The sequence below is a fragment of the Vigna umbellata genome, chromosome 4 (genome assembly GCF_029865625.1).
Source record: "Vigna umbellata cultivar VRB3 chromosome 4, Vumbellata_1.0, whole genome shotgun sequence".
NCBI lineage: Eukaryota > Viridiplantae > Streptophyta > Magnoliopsida > Fabales > Fabaceae > Vigna > Vigna umbellata.
This window is the reverse complement of record NC_142168.1, coordinates 63,875,111-63,896,227: the sequence shown is the minus strand read 5'-3', so window position 1 is coordinate 63,896,227 and position 21,117 is coordinate 63,875,111. Positions and strand designations below refer to the sequence as shown.

At 35.2% G+C, this 21,117-nt stretch overlaps 1 protein-coding gene across 1 annotated transcript; it reads right to left on the bottom strand.

Annotated features, from left to right (window-relative positions):
* Window positions 1-20,204: 20,204 nt before the first annotated feature.
* LOC148200898 (uncharacterized) lies at window positions 20,205-20,780 on the bottom strand. The gene is made up of 2 exons (XM_088113077.1): window positions 20,633-20,780; window positions 20,205-20,569 (listed from the first exon to the last, which is right to left on the bottom strand). The coding sequence occupies exons 1-2, from the start codon at window positions 20,778-20,780 to the stop codon at window positions 20,205-20,207; spliced, it is 513 nt and encodes a 170-aa protein (XP_087969203.1).
* Between the last annotated feature and the right edge of the window lie 337 nt (window positions 20,781-21,117).

Below are 21,117 nucleotides of genomic sequence, written 5' to 3'. Positions count from 1 at the left end.
TGTTTTTATATTACTTGATACAATTTGGTACACTTACCAATGAGTTAACAATAATATAATATTTTATTTTTCAAATCTTCATTTTCTTCACAAATATTTTCATTAATTGATTTTAACTCTTTAAATTTTTAATTTCTTATGAGAATTATCTAATTTTTCTTATTCAAATAATAATTCCTTATATGTGTCAAGAAATTCACTCTCACTATAATCTAAATTTTCAGAATCGCTAAAGATACTTACTTGATTTTCAGAGATGTCATCATCAACCACCAAACATATGTTGGTTTGCTTATCAGAGTCGCTTGAGCTTGTTGCAGAATCATTGTCTTCCTCCCAAGCAATATATGCATTCTTTTTTCTTGAAGAACCTCTTTTGGCCTATTTCTTCACCCTTCTTTGGATTTTGACAATCTGCCTTCATGTGTCCTTTCTCACCGCAATCATAACAATGATAATTTGGCAAAGATTCCTTATTTTAATTCTTTTTGCCTTAGAATCTTCTTCTTCCTTTTAACTTCATGAACTTATTGAATTTCTTATTGAAGAGACCCATTTCTTCATCTTCTTCAGATTCGTCGTCTTCCTTAAGACTTTTATCAAGATTTGTTTTAAACGCCAAAGTCTTTCTCTTTCTTTTTTCTTCAAGGCTAGTTCATATTCTCTCAACTTACCAAACAATGCAGCCATTGCCATAATGTTAGAGATTTTGTGACTCACTGATTGTAGTCAGTTTTGGTTGCTAGGACCTATCCAAATATTTTAGAATTTCGATATTTAATTCATCATTTTCAAAGATCTTACGTAACCCAATGAGATGATTCACTATATGCATGAAGCGCTTCTGGACATCTATAACTGTTTCCCCTTGCTTCATTCGGAACATATCATACTCTTGGATTAGAGTATTTCTCTTGGCTCTTGTAACATCATCAGTTCCTTCATGGGTGACCCTCAAGCTCTCCCACATTTCTTGAACAATTTTAGAGGTTAAGATCCTGTAAAACTCATCAATAGTTAGAGCAGATGAAATAATATTATGAGCTTTAACGTCATGTTGAAATATTCTTCTATCTTCAGCACTTCATTGCTCTCGTGGTTTAGGTTCCTGCAAATTGTTAATAACTATAGTAGGAACAAAAGAACCATTTGTGACAATTTCCCAAATCTAATTATCAATAGATTCCATAAAAATTTGCATTCTCACTTTACAAAAAGCATAGTTTTCCCTATTAAATGATGCAAGCTCTGATACCAATTGTCAGAGCAGTGGAGCAGAATGGTTAATGCATTCAACAAACCAAGATGGGGTGAGTTGGTTTCTTATCACATAATGTTCTTTTAATAATTTTCTCATGTAAATAGAAATTCCTTAAAAATAATTTAAAGAAATTTAAAGAGTAAGGAAGAGATAAAATTGCACACGTAATTTTTAAACTGGTTCAGATCACAGAGATGCTACATCCAATTGTTAATCTCAACCGAGAATTAACGCTTCACTAGCACAAACCAACAAACTGTTACAATCATAAAGAAAATAAATCAGTTTAAGGTTAGAAAACCTCTCTTGTTACCTCAAGAGTGAAACTAACTTCCCTTGTAGCCCACAAGGGATGAACACCTCCTCCGAATGTTTTACAAAGGATGACCACCTCCTTTGAATCTACATAAAGGATGAACACCTCCTTTGAATCTTCACAAAGGATGACAAGCTTTCAACTCAAGAACAACAACACTCAATCACACTTCGATTGAAAGTTCTCGCTCTATGCCAACATGCCAAGTTCTCAAAGCCAAGGGTTCTGCAAACTCTAGAACACTTATCACCGCACACTACATATAAGAATTTCGAAAATACACTTATTTTGTATTCTTTGTATTTTAGAATGAGAGTCCTAATAAAGTTTATAGAGATTTCACTCGAGGATACTTCCAAAAATCCGTTATCAGCAGTTTAACATGTAATAATCGATTATCCTAAAATGGTAATCGATTATGCATTAATGAATGCACAATGGTCAACAACTTGCTTTAAAATTCTTATAATTGTTCTTGATAATCGATTATGGCAAGTCATAATTGATTATTGATAATCGATTATCATAAGTGGTAATTGATTATCTTGAGTATAAAATGAGGTTTTCTGATTCAAAACGATTTTTAACGCACCCTAAGGCAAACGATACACATAATCAAGTATAAATCACACTCTATACATCAATCTACTAAAACACAAAAGCTTTCATATAAAGTAAGTCTTCATGAAGATCTTAACAAGTATGAGCACAACCCATCCACGAACAATAAGAAACCCATGCATTCAAAATCGTCAACATCTTAAATAATGCCAATCACATAACTAATCTACCATTATATATATATATATATATATATATATATATATATATATATATATATATATATATCCATACAATACAGACTCCCAACATCCCCATAACCCACAAATGTACTCTAGGTTTCACCACCCACTAATACGAAAAGCATTTCAGCAAGAAACAAAGAAATTGATAGCACCTGAACAATGCACACACTGTGCGGTAGCCAAGTGTTAACACTCCGGCAAGTGTACTGAATCGTATCAAGTAATAAACATGCTAAGATCAAGTATCGTTTCCCAAAGGACTCACGACCTAGACAGTTATGTGATTTCTTGATTAAATAAGACTTGTAAACGAAATCATTGTGTTTGTATTGCGGAAAATAAACATGGATGCAATTGTTGATCAATTGGATTGAAAGATGCAAAAGTGATTAATGTAAAATATGGAATGATGATGTTGTTGGGGTTTTCGACTTATCCTATCATCTCTCATGTATTTATGAATTCATCTTTCTTCATTAATGTTAATGCCACTTTCTAATTTACCTTAAACCCGATGTCTCGGTGAAGAAAGCCTAATCCTAATCACTAGTTTACAATGTCTTGTCTCCCTAGCAATTATTCATGCATTACATTCGCACAAAAGCTTAAAGGCAACCAATCCTCCTATCCCTATATGTAGGTAATATTGCTCTTGGGAGAATTTCCCCAGTTCAAGATTCACCTATACGTGTCTATATAGATAACATCAATGATCATACAATTGAATTAGTTAAACAAAGCATGCATAGAGTGTATAGGAAAAACCCTAACAATTAATGAAGTAAAGCATATAAAATAAAGAATCAATTCAATAAATGAGAGTTTCAAAGGATTACATCGTTTTCCAAATAACAATGGAGGTTTAGTTCACCATAAGCATGGTGAAACTAGATGAAAATAATGAAAATAATGAAAATAATGAAAGATAGAACCCTAAAAGTTGAAGATCGGAGCTTCCGCATCCAAAATCTGCCTCGAAAGGAGTGTATTTTCGCCTCTTTTTGTCTAAAGATATGAATCCTAGGTCGACTAAAACCTTATATAGTTTATTAAAAATTACAGAAAACAGGCCCAGGCCTAATTTAATGGCGTTCAGCGGCAGTTTTGGCGTTCAGCGGTAAGTGCGACACTTTAGAATGACGCTCAGCGTTGACGCTCAGGCGTGAAACAGTGTATTCAATAGCAGCCTCTAGGGCTCAACGGTAAAAGTGTCGCTCAACGATAGGTGCGATACTTAGATTAGCCCTCAGCGATGCCGCTCAAGCGTGAGAAAGTGTATTCATCAGCCAAATTGGTGCTCAACGGTGAAATGGCGCTGAGCGGTGACAACGGTTCTTTTTTTTTTTTTTTGCACTTTTCCTTGCTTTCCTGAGTCCAACTCCTTGCTACTTCAACTTCTTTCATCCAATTCATCTTAATTCCTACCAAAACAAGGAAAACCAAGCATAAAACCCATCCAAGTCTCTTATTTCTAAAACTTAATTAAAAACATGATTTCAAGCTGGTTTCTAAGTCATAAAGGTTGTTTTTTAATGTCAAAATTAAGTATAAAAATAACGGTTTTTCAACCGTTATCACCAAGACCCCTCCAACCCTTGATTATCCTCAACCCTTGTCCCTACACAGGCTTTAACACCAACTCTTGAGTGGGCTTGTAAGAACCAAGCTTCCCCTCCTCCCTACGCTCCCCCGTAAACCTCATTTGTTATTTACAACCCATCAGGTTTACCTACCCGTGATAACCTAAGCACCCCATTTTGAGTTCTTAGTTTCACTGACACGGTATATGCATCATCCATACCGCGAGGTTCTCTCTATCACGCATGTCCAATGGAAAATCACAACACAAGACACTAAACATAAAGCTAAAGTCAGTCCTCTTACCTGGTTAAGTATTCTTCCTTCTTCCCAACGTTTATCATCCCTGAGTTTTCGTTTTCTACCTCCCTCTCTTTAGCTCTAGAAAACTTCTTTTTTTACTTTCACTCCATAACAGCTCCCCCTCCCTATACAACTCTCCCAATATTTATAATATTTAAAGCCCTAAAAACTACCCCTGGATTCTTATCTTTTCTACCCCTTATCTAAAAATATCTACTTAATTTTTGGACATTTTCTTTCGGACTTTACATAAGGAGTCACAAGTTTAATGTGGGAAACCTCAACACACATTGACTAAAATATTTTATTTATTATCTACTTAATTGTTGGACATTTTCTTTCGGACTATACATAAGGAGTCACAAGTTCAATGTGGGAAACCTCAAGCAAATGCAACTGGAGGTGAGAAAGCTCAGAAAAGTTTCTCCTTTGGAATTAAGGCCTCTGGCTAAGGAAAAGGCGAATAAGGCTGCTCCTCCTCAGCAAGACATCAACCAACTAACCAGAGAGGATGAGGCACAAGTAACAGCTGCTCAACGCTCTCCGCATATTTTCTGCCTACACCATACCAACCTTTCAACTATCCACTCTTGATCATCCTACACAATATAGACTATGAATTCCAACCCTCACCCGACAACCACAAAAACCTACCCATATTTGAACCAGTTCGAAGACATACAATTGAAATACCTTAAGACATAACCCTTTATCAATCATCATATCACCATACACCCTCACCAGAATATTTAAATCTTCCACCAAAATCCATAGTTGCTCTTCCAACACCCATCATAGTGAGAGAAACATATCCAAACCTCAACTGACCACCACCATATAATATACCTGAAGGAGCTATGGCACTCATTCGATATGACTCACAATTTGTTCAAAAACAAATGGTTACTCAAGAAGAAGAAATAAGGATATCAATAGAGCAATCCCTACCTGAATATCACAACTCAAACTCAATAGGGATCCATGTGGATGACATCAAGATCTTCTCTTATCTATCCCTATTCACTATTATTCATCCATTGGATGTGAAAGGAGGCCTTCCTGCTGAGTTCTACCACAACATGGCTCTAACATTATTGCAAAAGAATGAAAATGGAAACAAACGTATGAGGAAAGTACTTGTTATGTCAGACGCTATTGCACCCAGACTACCTGCAATACACAAGAGACCTCTGAAGATGAAAAAGATAAGAACTATCAAGGAAACTAGACCAGCTCCCACCAAACCATCATAACAATGATTCAGAAGCTTATCTCTATTGGAAGCAAAGATTATTCAACTCAACTGACAAGTCAAAAATCGATCATGCCTTATAACGCCCATTCCCATTCTCATGCAGCCAAATGGAGTGTGTCTTCTGCAACCCAGTCGTATCTATCATTTTGACGACACCAATGTTGCCTTCCTAAAGGATCCATATGACATTGGATATTGGATTCTACCCATTTTGCCTCGCACACCACCCTTTGACAGATTACTGGTGAGATTGAAGAATGCTAAACCAGATGTTAGATGCTGAAATCTCGTCAACTGATGGAAAGAGAAGAAGGAAAGAATAAGATGCTAGAACTAGCTACCCATAGATCGTCATCTGAAGAACACGAAAACAACAAAGAAGAGGCACAAGAAGAAAGTCAAAATTAAAGAGCCTTCGAGTTTGATCAACTAGATTTAGTAACCTTTAAACCTTCCTCCTCGCAACCAATCATTGAAGAAGTACTGACCGTGGTATGGACAACTTTTGCCAAACAAGATGTTAAAGTTGAAGCAAAGATTGACACCCTGTCATCCCAAATACAACTCCTTATCCAACAATTCACAACCCATACCCCTCTAGTTGATCCCAAAATCCAAAATCCTTAAGTCATAACAGTTGTGTGTCTCCATCCAAAACTGTTGCACGTTATTTTGTTGGTTGTGATGTTTTTCTCCTTTCTGACAATACGAATATTTTCTGTTACATGTGATAATTTTCTAATTTCATGACTATATTATACATATCGATTGATGAGTTTATACCTCTTACAATGTATGATTAAATTGCAAATCTCTCACCAAAACTTCACACATGTAGATCCTTAACTAGGCATTCAGCTTCTCCCCTGCAAAATCCTTCTTTACTGTTTAGCAAATAAGGGGGAGAAAAAAAGCAGATAACATATATAATTATGAGAGGTGATAGAAATATAAGAGGTGTAAGAAGAATAAGAAGAATACATTAGGGCTCATAGTTTATGACACATAGTTCACACGATGTCATATGTCGTATCCTCTAAGACAAATCGTCTATCAGACAATTGCATTCATGCATGTACTCAAGGGGAGTACACCAAAAGTTAGCATAATATAAAATCAGGGGGAGTTTCTCCAGATTCTTGGAGTTCATCTTAGGAGTCCATATTTACATTCATGTAATATGTTTTGTGTTAATAAAATCTTATTGGTTGTTGTTTATTCTTTTAATTTTGTTGATTGTAGTTTATCTGTTCTTACGCTTACATGTTATTTGTTGTTTAATTTATTATAACTTTTTTATACGCCATATTCTCTTGCAATTACATTCACTAACAGCGTGCAAAAGATAAAAACAATAAAAGATGTAAAACACACAAAACGTAAAGCTAAATGCTAAACTAGGTAAGAACATACATCGTTTAAATGTGTATTTGTTAAACATAAAACAAAGAAAATTGTTAAGACAAAAATCGTCTATGCGTCTAAATGCTCTCATGTTTTAAAGTTTAATAAAATAACACTAAAATAGGAAAATAATTGGAAAACAACTTAGGGTGAAAAGACAAGACCTAGAACCTGAATCCCCAACACAGAAACCTACACAAAACTTAGAACCTGAATCCTTAACATAGAAAAGCTTAGAAAAACACTTAGGTTCTTAGGAATTAGGAAAACACCTAGGTCAAAACACCCAGATGCATAACTAAACGCTATTATGCCTAAAGTGTCTAAGAGAGGAGTTAAATTCTTGATGCTTATCATACCTGAAGAAGGTATTCAACGTAGCTCTCTAAATCAAAATAAGTCAAGACGATGTCTTTGACAAAACAGACTAAAAGACTTAAAAATCTTGAACCAAGCTAAATGTTATCTGTCTAAAAAGAGACAAAAACAAAAGAAGCGTTTACATGACTAAATGATAGCATGAGCTTAAATCATACTTTATCCAACGATGAAGTCTGTATACAAGACTTATTATCTTTAGAAAAAAAGAGCTTAACTGCAAAAACCTACCAACCGTAACGCACTTTCTTGTTCTGAGCAAACATTAAATGACATTAAATGTTCAATGATAAAAAAAAAATTTTATCCCCGACAACGGCGCCAAAAACTTGTTAACACTAAGGCAAGTGTACTGAATCATATCAAGTAATAATAAATTGGTAAGACCAAGTATCGTTTCCCAAAGGACTCACGACCTAGACAGTTGTGTGATTTCTTCATTAAATTATACTTGCAAACAAAATCATTGGGTTTGAATTACGAAAAGTAAACATGAATGCAATTTGATCAATTGGATAGAAAGATGCAAAAGTGGTTGATGTAAAATATGAATGATTATGTTGTTGGGGTTTCCGACTTATCCTATCCACTCTCATGTATTCAAGAATTCAACTTTCTTAATTAATGTTAATGTCACTTTCTAATTTACCTTAAACCCAATTCGGTCAAAGACATCGCTGGATACTCTAAGGTTACAACATATGATACTGTTCGGTTCCAAGTCGAACTGCAACCTTAGATCTCTAAAACTCTCCACCAAGCTTAATTCTCTGACCATCATGGACGAGACATGAACTACCTTTCTGCTCAAAGCGTCCGCTACAACGTTCGCCTTCCTTGGATAGTAGAGTAGTTCAAAGTCATAGTCCTTCAAGAACTCAAGCCACCTCCTCTAGCTCATATTCAACTCCTTTTGATCAAAGAGGTACTTGAGACTCTTGTGATCGCTGAAGACTTGGAATGTAGACCCATACAAGTAGTGCCTCCAAATCTTCAATGCGAAGACCACAGCTGCCAATTCCAAGTCGTGCGTTGGGTAGTTCTTCTCATGTATCTTCAGCTGCCTAGAAACATACGCAACCACTCTTTTCTCTTACATAAGAACACAACCCAAACCTTGATGAGAAGCATCACAGTAGACTTCGAATGGTTTGGCCGTGTCAGGAATCAACAAGACTGGGGCGCTCGTTAACCTCTGCTTCAGTTCTTGGAAACTAGCTTCACACCGATCGGTTCAAGCGAACGGGTGATCTTTTTGCGTCAGCTGTGTCAACGGTGCTACCATCTTAGAAAATATTTCAATAAAACGCCTATAGTAGCCCGCTAGCCCTACCAAACTTCGGACTTCAATGACCGAACGCGGACTCTCCCATTCCAACACCGCTCGTACCTTGGCCGGATCCATTGAGATCCCTCCAGCAGAGACTACGTGCCCCAAGAACTGCACTTCTTTCATCCAAAACTCACACTTGGATAACTTGGCGTACAACTCCTTTTTCCTCAAGATGCTCAGCACCATCCTCAAGTGTTCTTCATGTTCTTCCCAGCTCTTGGAGTAGATGAGAATATCATCAATAAAGACGACCACGAACTTGTCTAGGAACGGCCTAAAGATGCGATTCATGTAGTCCATGAAGATCGCTGGTTCATTAGTGACACCGAACGACATCACTACGTACTCGTAGTGTCCGTAACGAGACCTGAAGGCTGTCTTCTGGACGTCCCCTTCCTTAACCCGAATTTGATGATACCCAGACCTCAAGTCAATCTTCGAAAATATAGTAGCCCCATGCAATTGATCCAATAGATCGTCAATCCTCGACAAGGGGTACTTGTTCTTGATGGTCAGCTTGTTTAACTGCCTGTAGTCAATACAAAGCCGAGAGTTGCCATCCTTCTTCTTCACTAAGAGAACTGGCGCTCCCCAAGGAAATGCACTTCGCCAAATGAACTGCTTGTCCATTAAATCTTCAATCTGTTTCTTGAGTTCAACCAACTCTTCTGGTGACATCCGATATGGTGCCACAAAAATGGGTCCTGCTGTCGACACCAAATCAATAGTGAATTCTACCTCGCGAGGGGGAGGTAGTCCAGGTATTTCATCCGGAAATACATCCGGGAATTCGTCCACAACTGATCGTCCTCCACTCCGCTTGCTACTGGACGATCGTTCATGACTTAAATCTTCAAAATTCTCATTCGCGTGCATCATTATCAGAAAACAACTGACGCCCTCTATGATGTCCTCCTTTAGCTGACCGAGCGTCACAAACAACTCTTCTTCTTCTTCATTAGGAAAAACTAACTTCTTTTCACCACAATCTATGAGAATGCGATTGGCAACCAACCAATCCATTCCTAAAATCACCTCTAAGTCTTTTAGAGGTAAACATATGGGGTTCACCTTATATCTACGCCCTTCTACCTCAATAGGACATCTAACACAAACCGTAGACGTCCTAACCTCACCAATCGCTGGGGTTGACACCGCCAAGTCGAACTGCATCTCGCTCTCAGTTAACCCCAGTTTCTCAACGCACGCCTTCGAGATGAAGGAGTGTGTTGCCCCCGAATCATACAACACACAACAGGGCATTCCATATAATAAGTAGGTGTTGGTGATGAGTGTACCTGAGCTTGCTGCTTCAGCGCCCGTTATTGCATATACTCGCCTAACCGCCTGCGCTAGGCTACCCCTACCTTGTTTAACTCTTCTAGTATTTGGTGGCCTCATTACCGCTCGTCCTCCCACGTTACACTCGCTCTCCAAATAACCATTTCTTCTACAGCGAGTGCAATATTTTCCTCCTACCAATTGAGGACATGATGATTTGTAGTGGGATCCTCCACACTGAAAACAACTCACTGCCCCTTGCTGTCCAGACCGTCCGGCAGCAACCACTGATTGAGTGTGAGACACACTAGCGTTTGAAGGTAACGCTGGACGAGAGTAAGGCGTCCTGCCCCGATTCATATTGTTTCTAGACAAAACCGGTCCCTTAACTAATTGTTGTTGCTTCTTCTGCTGTTCCACTTCGGCCACATTCTTCTCCAACACTTTGGCTTTCTCAACCATGGCAGGAAAAGACCTAATACATAGGATGGATATCAGCAACTTCAAATCACTCCTCAGCCCATTTTCAAACTTCCAACACTCTCATTCTTCACTAGTCGCCACAGTGTTAAATCTCACTAAGTGCTTGAACTTGTTAGTGTACTTCGAGACGGACATCCCGCCTTGCACCAGTTGAAGAAACACCACCTCTATAGCGAAACGCACGCTATCTGGGAAGTACTCCTCATAGCACTTGCTTCTAAAGACTTCCCACGAGAGGGGACTTTGGGTGTCCGCCAAAATCATCTTCATGCTTGTCCACCAATGACTGGCCTCTCCAGTCAACAGATACTCCGTGAATGCCAATCGATTGTCGTCCGGACACCTCTTGGCATTGTAGATTCTTTCCATATCTCGTAACCACTGGTCGGCCTCATCAGGAAGGCATTTCCCGTTGAATTTGGCAGAGTGATGTTGGAGAAAACTCTCTAAGCTCCACTCGGCTTGATGGGTAGCGTTGGAAGTGGACACTCCAGATGTGTTCCTTGTGGTTGCGATGATCTCCATCAGTTGTCTCTGAGTCGCTTCAGAGTTGGCACGTGCGGCTTCCAAACTCTGTAAAGCGGTCGTGTTCTGCTGCATCAAGGCAACGTTCTACTGCTGTAGAGCTTCTATTACTGATTCTAAAAATCTGTTGTTGTCGGATGCATCACGTTCGGTAGGTTGAGGAGGAGGTCTCGGTGCCATTAGTTCTCTGAGAAGCAGAGAAAGCAATCATTAGTTAATGTCAAGGAGTTTAAAATACTCATCAAATGAACGTCGAGCACACAGCAAAAGCATAGCATACTCATAACCTACAATATTCTTTAAGGAACAAACTGCTTTGATACCACTAATGTAACATCCCAAAAATACAGTATAAACTATATAATAGAATAATTACATTTACCAATAATTCAGATCAGTCTTACACTAGAGTGGAGCGAACGCTTATGGCCGAACGACCTTACATAAAAGAGTTACAAAATTAATTAAGCAGGTTAAGGAAGTTTAACCGAACGGTTTACAAAACTTATACCGAACGGTCAAATAAAATCAAAAGGGGAGGTGATCGAACGACCACCTTACTATACTAGACTACTGACCGAACGTCCTATTGTTCGGTCTTCACTTCTACCTCTACCAAATTTTCTTCTTCCAGCGCCTCTTCCAGCAGTTTGTCTCCTTTTGCTCACATCCACACGGATGATCATTGCAATGACAAAGACGGACGTACAAAACCAGACAACATAGGAAAACACAGGGTAAGCTTATGTAATTTAATTCAGTTACAAACATACAACTCATACCATCAACACACAGAATAGTTTAGTCATACTTTCATACAAAGCCTAATACTAGACTGACTGTCCGAACTGTATGAAATTTGTGTAGCTACGACGTTCGTGCACCCGGGTGATGTAGTAACTGGAATACTCTCATCAACTGCCACCCGAGGTTAGTTCTATCTGTCCAAAGTACCCCTCAGGACTAGGACCTCTTGCCGTTCCCACACATGACCTATCCTCCTCTACGTGAGGACGAGTACTCACGGAACATCAGGATGAACCCGCCAGCTTAGCATAACCACATTCATACTTTACAAATCCAGTAATCATCCATGAGTCGTTCCTCCCTGGAACGCTCGTTCATAATCCACAACATTTCATCCATCTCATATTCTCTTCATCTTTCATTATCCATCATTTTAATTTCATCTTTGTTCACCGATTTTAAGGACATCAAAATACCGAACGTTCAATCGTCACTCAGAACGGGGATGAACATTTGGAACGAGACAAAGAAGTCTCCCGTTCCAGAATAGAATAAAACCGAGAGGGTTACAGTCAGGTTGAGAAAGGAACCGAGTACCATTATACATATCCCAAGAATGAACATTATTTACAACATGAATTTATTTAAATGAAATGGCTCTTGTGAGCTCAAATCCACTTCAAAGAACATGTCCAGTACTAAGGCTCTAGGCCGGAACCAATGAATGTAGACACGTCAAGACGTTTAAAGAACCATACTTAGAATAATTCACATACAGAAACCTAATGCCAGTCAATGACCGAACATGGTAGAGGGAAATTCTACTGAAGTTGGACGAACTTTATTTTCATAAAGATAGATCATACCATAACCGAGTACAAGCACTTGGTATAAGACCGAGCACTACTCATTTCGAGAGCTTGGTGTGAGACTGAGCACTAATAAAATTATAATAGAAAGATTAATAAATATAATAAGATATTATTGAAATTGTGTTTAAGAATAACTAAAATATACAAATACATATATTTACAAAATTTTAAGTTTATCACTGAATACTCAGATGCAACTACGCTTGGCCGAACGCTCATGCATAGTATTACCACACGAAGATGCTCGTCCTCAACTAGGAATCTTTCCAAATGAAAGAATCCAATTTTAACTAAGGTTACTAACATTACCGAACGATCAATGACCATTCAATGACGAACGTACACTATCATAGGAAAATTTCATATCAAATCATTTATATTCAAACTCATTTCTCAACTTATAACTTCATAACTTTATACATTCATATCATAATAATTTTCATAAGATTAAACACCCATAACATAATTAATCATACTTCATATAATCAAACATATCAACAATCATACTTCATATCATTCATCAATTCAACACACGTACATGCCATTCAAACATCATGCAAATTAAATCATATAAGCTTCCCTTACCTCTGAGCATGAACGATCGTCCTAGAGACAGAATACGGTTCGTCTGACTACAGATCTTTCTACCCTTACGTTCCACAACTCTTTAAACTAACCAAACAGCCAAAATCCAATAATGGTTCAGATAAGATAACAGCATGCAACCGGTACTTGGTTTGCATGTACCAGAGAACGAACGGCTAAGAGCAGAAGAACTTACCGGTTCAGAACTTGAAACTGTTTGGTTCAAACTGAAGCTCTGGACGCCAGAAGTGCTTCTACGGTGCCTGAACGGAGATCGGAGTAGAGAAATGGTGAGTTTCGGTAGAGAGAAGGGAGAGCTTTTTAGAGAGAAGAAGGAGAAATGAAAGATCAGAATTTTGGAGAAGAAGGTGCATGCATAGAGTGTGACGTAGACTTTCAAAAAACTCAGTTTTGCTTAAAATGAACGTCCGCTGACACCTGCATTCCACTATCTGATTTTTGGATCCTCGTTGCTTGACACCTAGCGTTCGTTCAGAGGAGTTTTGGGTACGTTTTTAATGATTCTGACATTCCCCTAGGTGCGGTTTTAATGGTTCTGACAAGAATTGTATCTTGATCATATAATCTTACATTTAAAACACAAAAACAAATATATTAATAATAGAAAAATGTAATCTTATCTATATTTAATTTGATCGAAGACAACTATTAATATTGAAAATAAAATAAAATTTCTCACTGAATCAAGTGCTAATAATTTTGTTAACATGACAATTTTGTTAATTTATATAATAAATATATAACAAATAAGAAGATTAAATTTTCTTAAATTAAACTGAAGGTGTTACTGATTGTAAACTTATTAGTATTGCTAAAGATATTTTCATCAGTTAATAATAATAATAATAATAATAATAATAATAATAAACTAATGAAATCAAATTAACTATAGAGTTAACATTTGTTTTGAGAGTTTGAAGCTTTTCTTTCTCGTTTTCCACGAATGACTCATGGAAGGTAGTATATATAATAAAATCTAATGAAATGTAATAAATGAAAAGATAGAATCTAAAAAACTGTAGTCATATACAAATTAACGTAATTAATAAATAGCTATAGTAAGAATAAAATGTTATTAGTTAGTTACACATTAATTAGGCTATAAGTAATGTATCTTGAATATAATTTTACATTTAAAATATAAAAAAAGGAAACTTTAATAATAGAAAAATGTAATAATCTGATTTCAAATGGAAGTAGGCTTAATTCTGGAACGATAATCTGATTTGTGTTGTTGAAAACCTTTATGCGTACTAGTGTGTGACTTATGGATGTCCGAATAATAATTGATATTATTACAGCAAAGATATGATTTGCTTTGACAAATTTTCTGAGTATCAATGGGTATACTAAAATATTTGCATTACAACATACTAAAACAACACATTAAAACACAACGCCAGTATTGAGATTAATAGATGTTAGAACTGATTAAGTGATTACAATAATTGGAAATGTGAAACCTAAGTACAAAGATTGAATATTAAAAAGCTATATGTTCCTGCGACACAAAGGACAAGTGCGATTGATGTCGAGCCATTTTTTGATGCAGTGGTGATGAAAGATATGAGAACATGGGTGGGGTATGCGAACTGCTCTTGATCCAATTGCAAGTTCCTCAAGACATATGCTGCAAGAATCTTCTGTTTTTTCTTCAATTATAAACCTTTCAAGATTTTTCAAAGGATTATAGTTGTTTTGCACTGAATCGAAGATCAAAACACTGTCTTGGCTTGATCTTAAACTTCTATTGTTATTGTTTTGCATGTTGCTGCCACCCAAGTTCACGGCATCAATGATATAAACTTCACCATCTTCTTCGGCTGATCTTAAATTTCTACTATGGGCGTTATTGCGGTGATCTTGAATCACAAATTCAATGATAAAGCCATCGTCTACAATTGACCACTGCATTGCCATTCCTGTTACACAAAAAAAGATACGGGAAATCAAAACTTGAAAGATCGAATGAGGTAGTTTATTAAGAAACTAGTAGACAAAATCATTTGAGAAATTTAATAACTTACTTGTTTGATGTAGGAGAGTTCCTCGCTTTGAGATCACTTTACGATAGACTTAAATTTTGTTTTGAGAGTTTCAAGCTTTTCTTTCTTTTTTCCACGATGAAATGAATGACTCATGAAAGCTAGTATATATAATAAAATCTAATGACATGTAATAAATGAAAAGATACAATCTTGAAAACTACTGTGATATATAAATTAAAGTAATCAAATAATATATTATTAAATTACATTTAAGTTGGTTTCGTGTGTATAGTCATTCTTCAAAGTCAAATCATAAAAAATATAGTAAAAAGAAAATGATATTAGTTAGTTACGTGTTAATTGGACTCTAATTAATGTATCTTGATTATAATTTTACATTTAAAGTATAAAAAAGAAAACATTAATAATAGAAAAATGCAACCTTATCTATATTTAGTTTGATTATCATATACAAATTATAGTAATTATGTAGTATATTATTAAATTTCATTTAAGTTGGTTTCCTTATTCAAAATCAAATCGTTGTAGCTATAGTAAAAAAAAAATATTATTAGTTAGTTACATATTAATTAGGCGATCAATATTCAAAGTCAAATCATACTAATACTAAAAATTAAAAGATATTAGTTAGTTACATATTAATTAGGCTCTAAGTAATGATCTTGATTATAATTTTACATTTAAAATATAAAAAACAGAAACTTTTATAATAGAAAAATGTAATCTTATCTATATTAATTGTTGTCGGCTGTTTCGGCGTAAATAATGTATCTTGATTATAATCTTACATTTAAAATATAAAATAGGAAAAATTAATAATACAAAGATGCAATCTTATCTAATTTAATGTGATTATCATATATATAAATTATCGTACTTAAATAGTATATTATTAAATCATATTTGAATTGGTTTCATTATTTAAAATCACATTAGTTATAGTAAAACTAAAATGATATATTAGTTGGTTATATATGAATTATATATTAATTAGGCGATTAATATTTAAAATCCAATCATAATAGTTACATACTAAAAATTAAATGATATAGTTTGTTACATATTAATTAGGCTCTAAATAATGTATCTTGGTTATAATTTTAGATTTAAAATATAAAAAAGGAAACTTTAATAAAAATTAAATGATATTAGTTAGTTACATAATAATTAGACTATAGTAAAAAAAAATGATATTAGTTAGTTATATATTATTTACATATTAATTAAGCTACTATTATTCAGAATCCAATCATAATAGTTTAGTAAAAATTAAATCATTAGTTAGTTACATATTAATTAGGCTCCAAATAATGTATATCTCGATTATAATTTTACATTTAAAATATAAAAAAAGGAAACTTTAATAAAAATTAAATGATATTAGTTAGTTACATGTTAGTTAGGCTATAGTAAAAATAAAATGATATTAATTAGTTACATATTAATTAGGCGATTATTATTCAAAATCCAATCATATTAATTATACTAAAAATTGAATGATATTAATTAGTTACATATTAAATAGGCTCTAAATAATATATCTTGATTATAATTTTAGGTTTAAAATATAAAAAAGGAAGCTTTAATAAAAATTAAATGATATTAGTTAGCTCTACGTAATGTATTTGATTATAATTTTATATTTAAAATATAAAAAAAGGAAACTTTAATAATAGAAAAATGTAAATTTTTCTATATTTAATGTGATTGAACAAAGTCATAATAGACTCTATATTTTCCAACACCCAATTTCTGCAATTAACAACCTGGAACAAGTCATAATAGACTCAATAATAGATTATACACCCTCACATTTAGCCCAGACTGCTAGTCTGTAATCTCATTTGAAATCCTTAAATTGTACATAAAACCATGCCAACACATCCTCACAACTCCTCTGCTGCATAATACACCCTATTTTATTGGTTTTAACGCTCCAATAAGTCTTAATTGAACAAAAACATCAACCCTAAGCATCAGGCTTCTCTCTAAAACCCCTCCTCTATAAATTTCACTATCAAGACCCTAATTTAAGACTCAAAGACTAGCCAAGACTATATCATCATTCACTCCCTCAAATTTCAACAGTATTATCCAATCAATTATAACCTCAACTTCACCATTTCGAGCAATAAAAATAGACACAATCAACAAAAAACTTCAATGAAGGTCTTTTAATGTCATACAAAACATTTTCTAATCAAATTAACACAATCATGCCATAATTACAACATAATTTCAACTAGCTCAATCCATCAATTCACTTAATCATACCAACTCATATTATCAACATACTTAAAACTTAAAAACAAGGTATTTAGCTTCCCTTACCTCTTAGAATTCCAATTAGTTATAGAACCCGACTTTGCTCCCTCAACTCAAAAAGACTAAACAACACCTATAGACCACGAAAACATGATTGGGGTATACCATTAGAACCACTAATCAGTAGATAACCTAAGAGGAATCTCAAACCAAACATGTGACAGAGAAAAACCCTACATGCATAGGAAAAGGTGAAACCTGAGAAAAAAAAAGAAAACTAACTTACTCTTTTTGAGAAATTGATCGAGCAGACTTGAAGATCTCTCCGCGAGGATCATACAGGCAGTCTTTGATCTTTAAATTGATGAACAAGGTGTAAAAACTCTTAAAGAGAAGGTAGATGACTCTAGAAAAGGGGTTTCTAAGTGTGTTTTAAAATAATGAAACTTATTTATAACCATTTTTTTTATATTAAAACTTTTTAATATTAAAATAATAGACTCTCGTTGTTTTTAACTCATTACCACTTCTAAAATACCATTTTTTATGTCTTCACAAGTTTGGTTTTGTGTCATGTTATCAAGTGCTTCTTTGCAATTCATATTAATAAATTATGTAGAAAATAAAACAATTGTATGTTCTTCTCTTAATAAACTACCTCACTCAATTTTCAAGTTCTAATTTTCGTTATCTTCTTTGTATAACAGGAATGACAATGCGGTGGTCAATTGTAGATGATGACTTTATCATTGAATTTGTGATTGGTCACTCCAATAACACCACCAGTGGAAATTTAAGATCGGGTGAACAAGATGGTGAAATTTATATCTTTGATTTATCAACTTGGGTGGCAACAACATGCAAAACAATGACACACTAGTACAGTAAGAGGAAACGACAGAGCTTATTTTTGCATATAGGCAGCGGTTTTTGAACCGAGGCATATTCAGACGAGGCAAAAAGTCTAATACATTTGGCCTCGGTTGAGAACCGAGGCATAAAAAGAGAGGATTTGGCCTCGGTTCAGCCTTAACCGAAGTAGTAAAGTTTTTGGTTTTTTTAATTTTTTTTTTCGTAGGACTTTATGCCTCGGTTCCCTTGAACCGAGGCAGTATGTCTCACTCTACTGCCTCGGTTGTAGTTGAAATCGAGGCAGTAGACTTTTTTTTTTCTCATCCACAAGACGTTCTGCTTCGGGTGTGACCATAACCGAGGCCATAAGGGGTCTTTCTACTTCGGTTATGACGTGAACCGAGGCATATATCCTTGTTTTTTTTTAAATGAGGTCTGTTTCTGCAACATTCCCAACTACAGAAACAAACCTGCATATATTTTTATAGCCAGAACAGTCCAGAATAATGCAGAAATGTATATTTTAAATGAAAATTATATTAAAACATAAATATATTGAATGGAATCATAAATCAACTTCTTAGAAGCATAAATCAATCCAATGTAATCATAAATCAAGTTTCAAGCATAAATCAATGCAATGTACAAAGTTAAACTTATAATAATGTAGAAAAGCATAAAACAACTTAGAAACATAAACTTAGAAACATAACCTTAGAACTTACTATATCCTACTATCTACTACATACTATTATATAAATGAATTACATATTTAGCAAGTGTTTTCCTCACAAGTTGAATTGACTTCTCTGGAATTGGAGCAGTCCTATTAAATCTCTGCACAAAACACAATGATTTCAATTAGTGTATATGAAATCCAAACTATAGAGAAAATAAAATTCAAACCTAAATATTACCATTTCCCATCTATTGGTGTAATGTGCACGAATGATGGTAATCATCCAAAACATAACGTAGTAACCACATTCATATGACCCCATTTGTCTATTACACTACAATATATCATCATAATTATAAAATGTTAAATAACATCATTTGAATGGAACCAAATGTAACAAAGTATGGACTAAAATACCAAACCTTAAGGGCAACCCATGCAAGCTTTTTAGCTGTAGCAGTAGATCTCGCAGATAACATCATATGTGTTGCAAGGAAACTATTAAAAAAATTCCTTTAGCATACATTTATATAACAAAAAAGTCGAAACATTGAGATTCTTACCAATCTACTACATGTCTAAGAGGGCTGGGAGGAGACTTCTGCAATGAACAAAACCAGACAACAGTGTTCTCTGGTATGCAGATCACAAGTAGCTGCCAATGACACCTGAAATTAGTAATAACTTAATTGTCATATACCAAAATTAATAAATGAAACTTTAAAGTTGACAAACTTCACTTACCCAAGTATATAAGGGATAAAATATATCTCCTTCCCCATTCCAAAGCAGGTGGTGATGTATGTTTGAATATCATCAAATTTATTTCTTTCATGAGTCATGGAGGGGTCAATGAACCCATATACATCGTTGAACCCCTTCTTGTTACTAACATCAAACATATACCTAAAATGAAGAAATAATCTGATATAAGTAAGTTGATAAAACAGAATTTTATAAAAAAGTTTTCATAAACTTACATCATCCACAGCTGAATGAGTGTAATATTAATTTCTTCTCTACCCGACGCAAGCTCCCTAACATCTTGATGACGCAAGTACAATGGGATCTGAGCTTCTCTTCCAAATGTAGTAGAATCCTAGTGTACAATCATCGACGCATCTGAAATGATTTTAGCAAGCTCGTCTAACGCACCAAGAGGGTCATCCTCAGATAAATGAGTCTTCTTCGGTGTAGGACTTCCCTCTTGACCTATCTTCTATTAAATGCAAAAATGGTTATGTTATAAGGTCAATTAGAAGTAAATATTAAAATTGAGAAGTATATAGTACGAGTGTTTACCGGGGGATTAGATACATCACCAACCAAATGTCTAGGCCAGGCGACAAAGGACTTAAATGTTTCTTCCAAAGTGAAGAACTCATCTGTAGGCACAGGAAGAACGACATCTACTATGACAACTTCATCCACCGTGACCTTGAACTCATCTTCTGAAAGTTGTACACCATGCACTAAAGTGGTTGTCTCATAAACTGTACCACGAGCCACTAGCATGGTCCCAGTATCAGAAAAAATATATAACTGACATGGACCAGTTTCATCCATGTCATCCCCTAGGGCACCGGCAGCTGAACAACTTCCTTTACCGCTTCTACCTGTCAAATTAAATGTTAGGTTATGCAAAAAGTAAATTAGTAACCAAAAATAAATAAGTTTACCTGTAGGGGGCACAACATGTTTCGCTACAGGAGATGGCGGAGGACGATTGCCATAATCCTCATAATGCTGCTGGAACTGGCGCGCAACCATTTCAGCAACTTCATCATACAACTCTACCCGAACCTTCTTTGTGATCTCCTGCGTCATCTCTTTTCTTATGTCCTCCTTCATCTTTTCGTATGAATATGAACACGAGGAAGACCCAAAAAGTTGTTGTATGCCTATGTCAGTCCTAGCACCACGCATCCGTCCTGGGTGCTCAAGTCGTCCATTAGTTGTGGCAAGAATATCCTGACGACCTTACTTTTTTGGGCAAAATTCCACGAATTGCCACTGGTAACAACTGTTGCATTAAGACGTGGCAATCGTGAGACTTCGGTCCAACAAGCTTTAAGTCCTACATTGACACTAAGCTCTTGATATTTGAAGAGTATCCTTGTGGTACCTTGATACTCTTTAAACAAAGACAAAAACTTATCTTCAC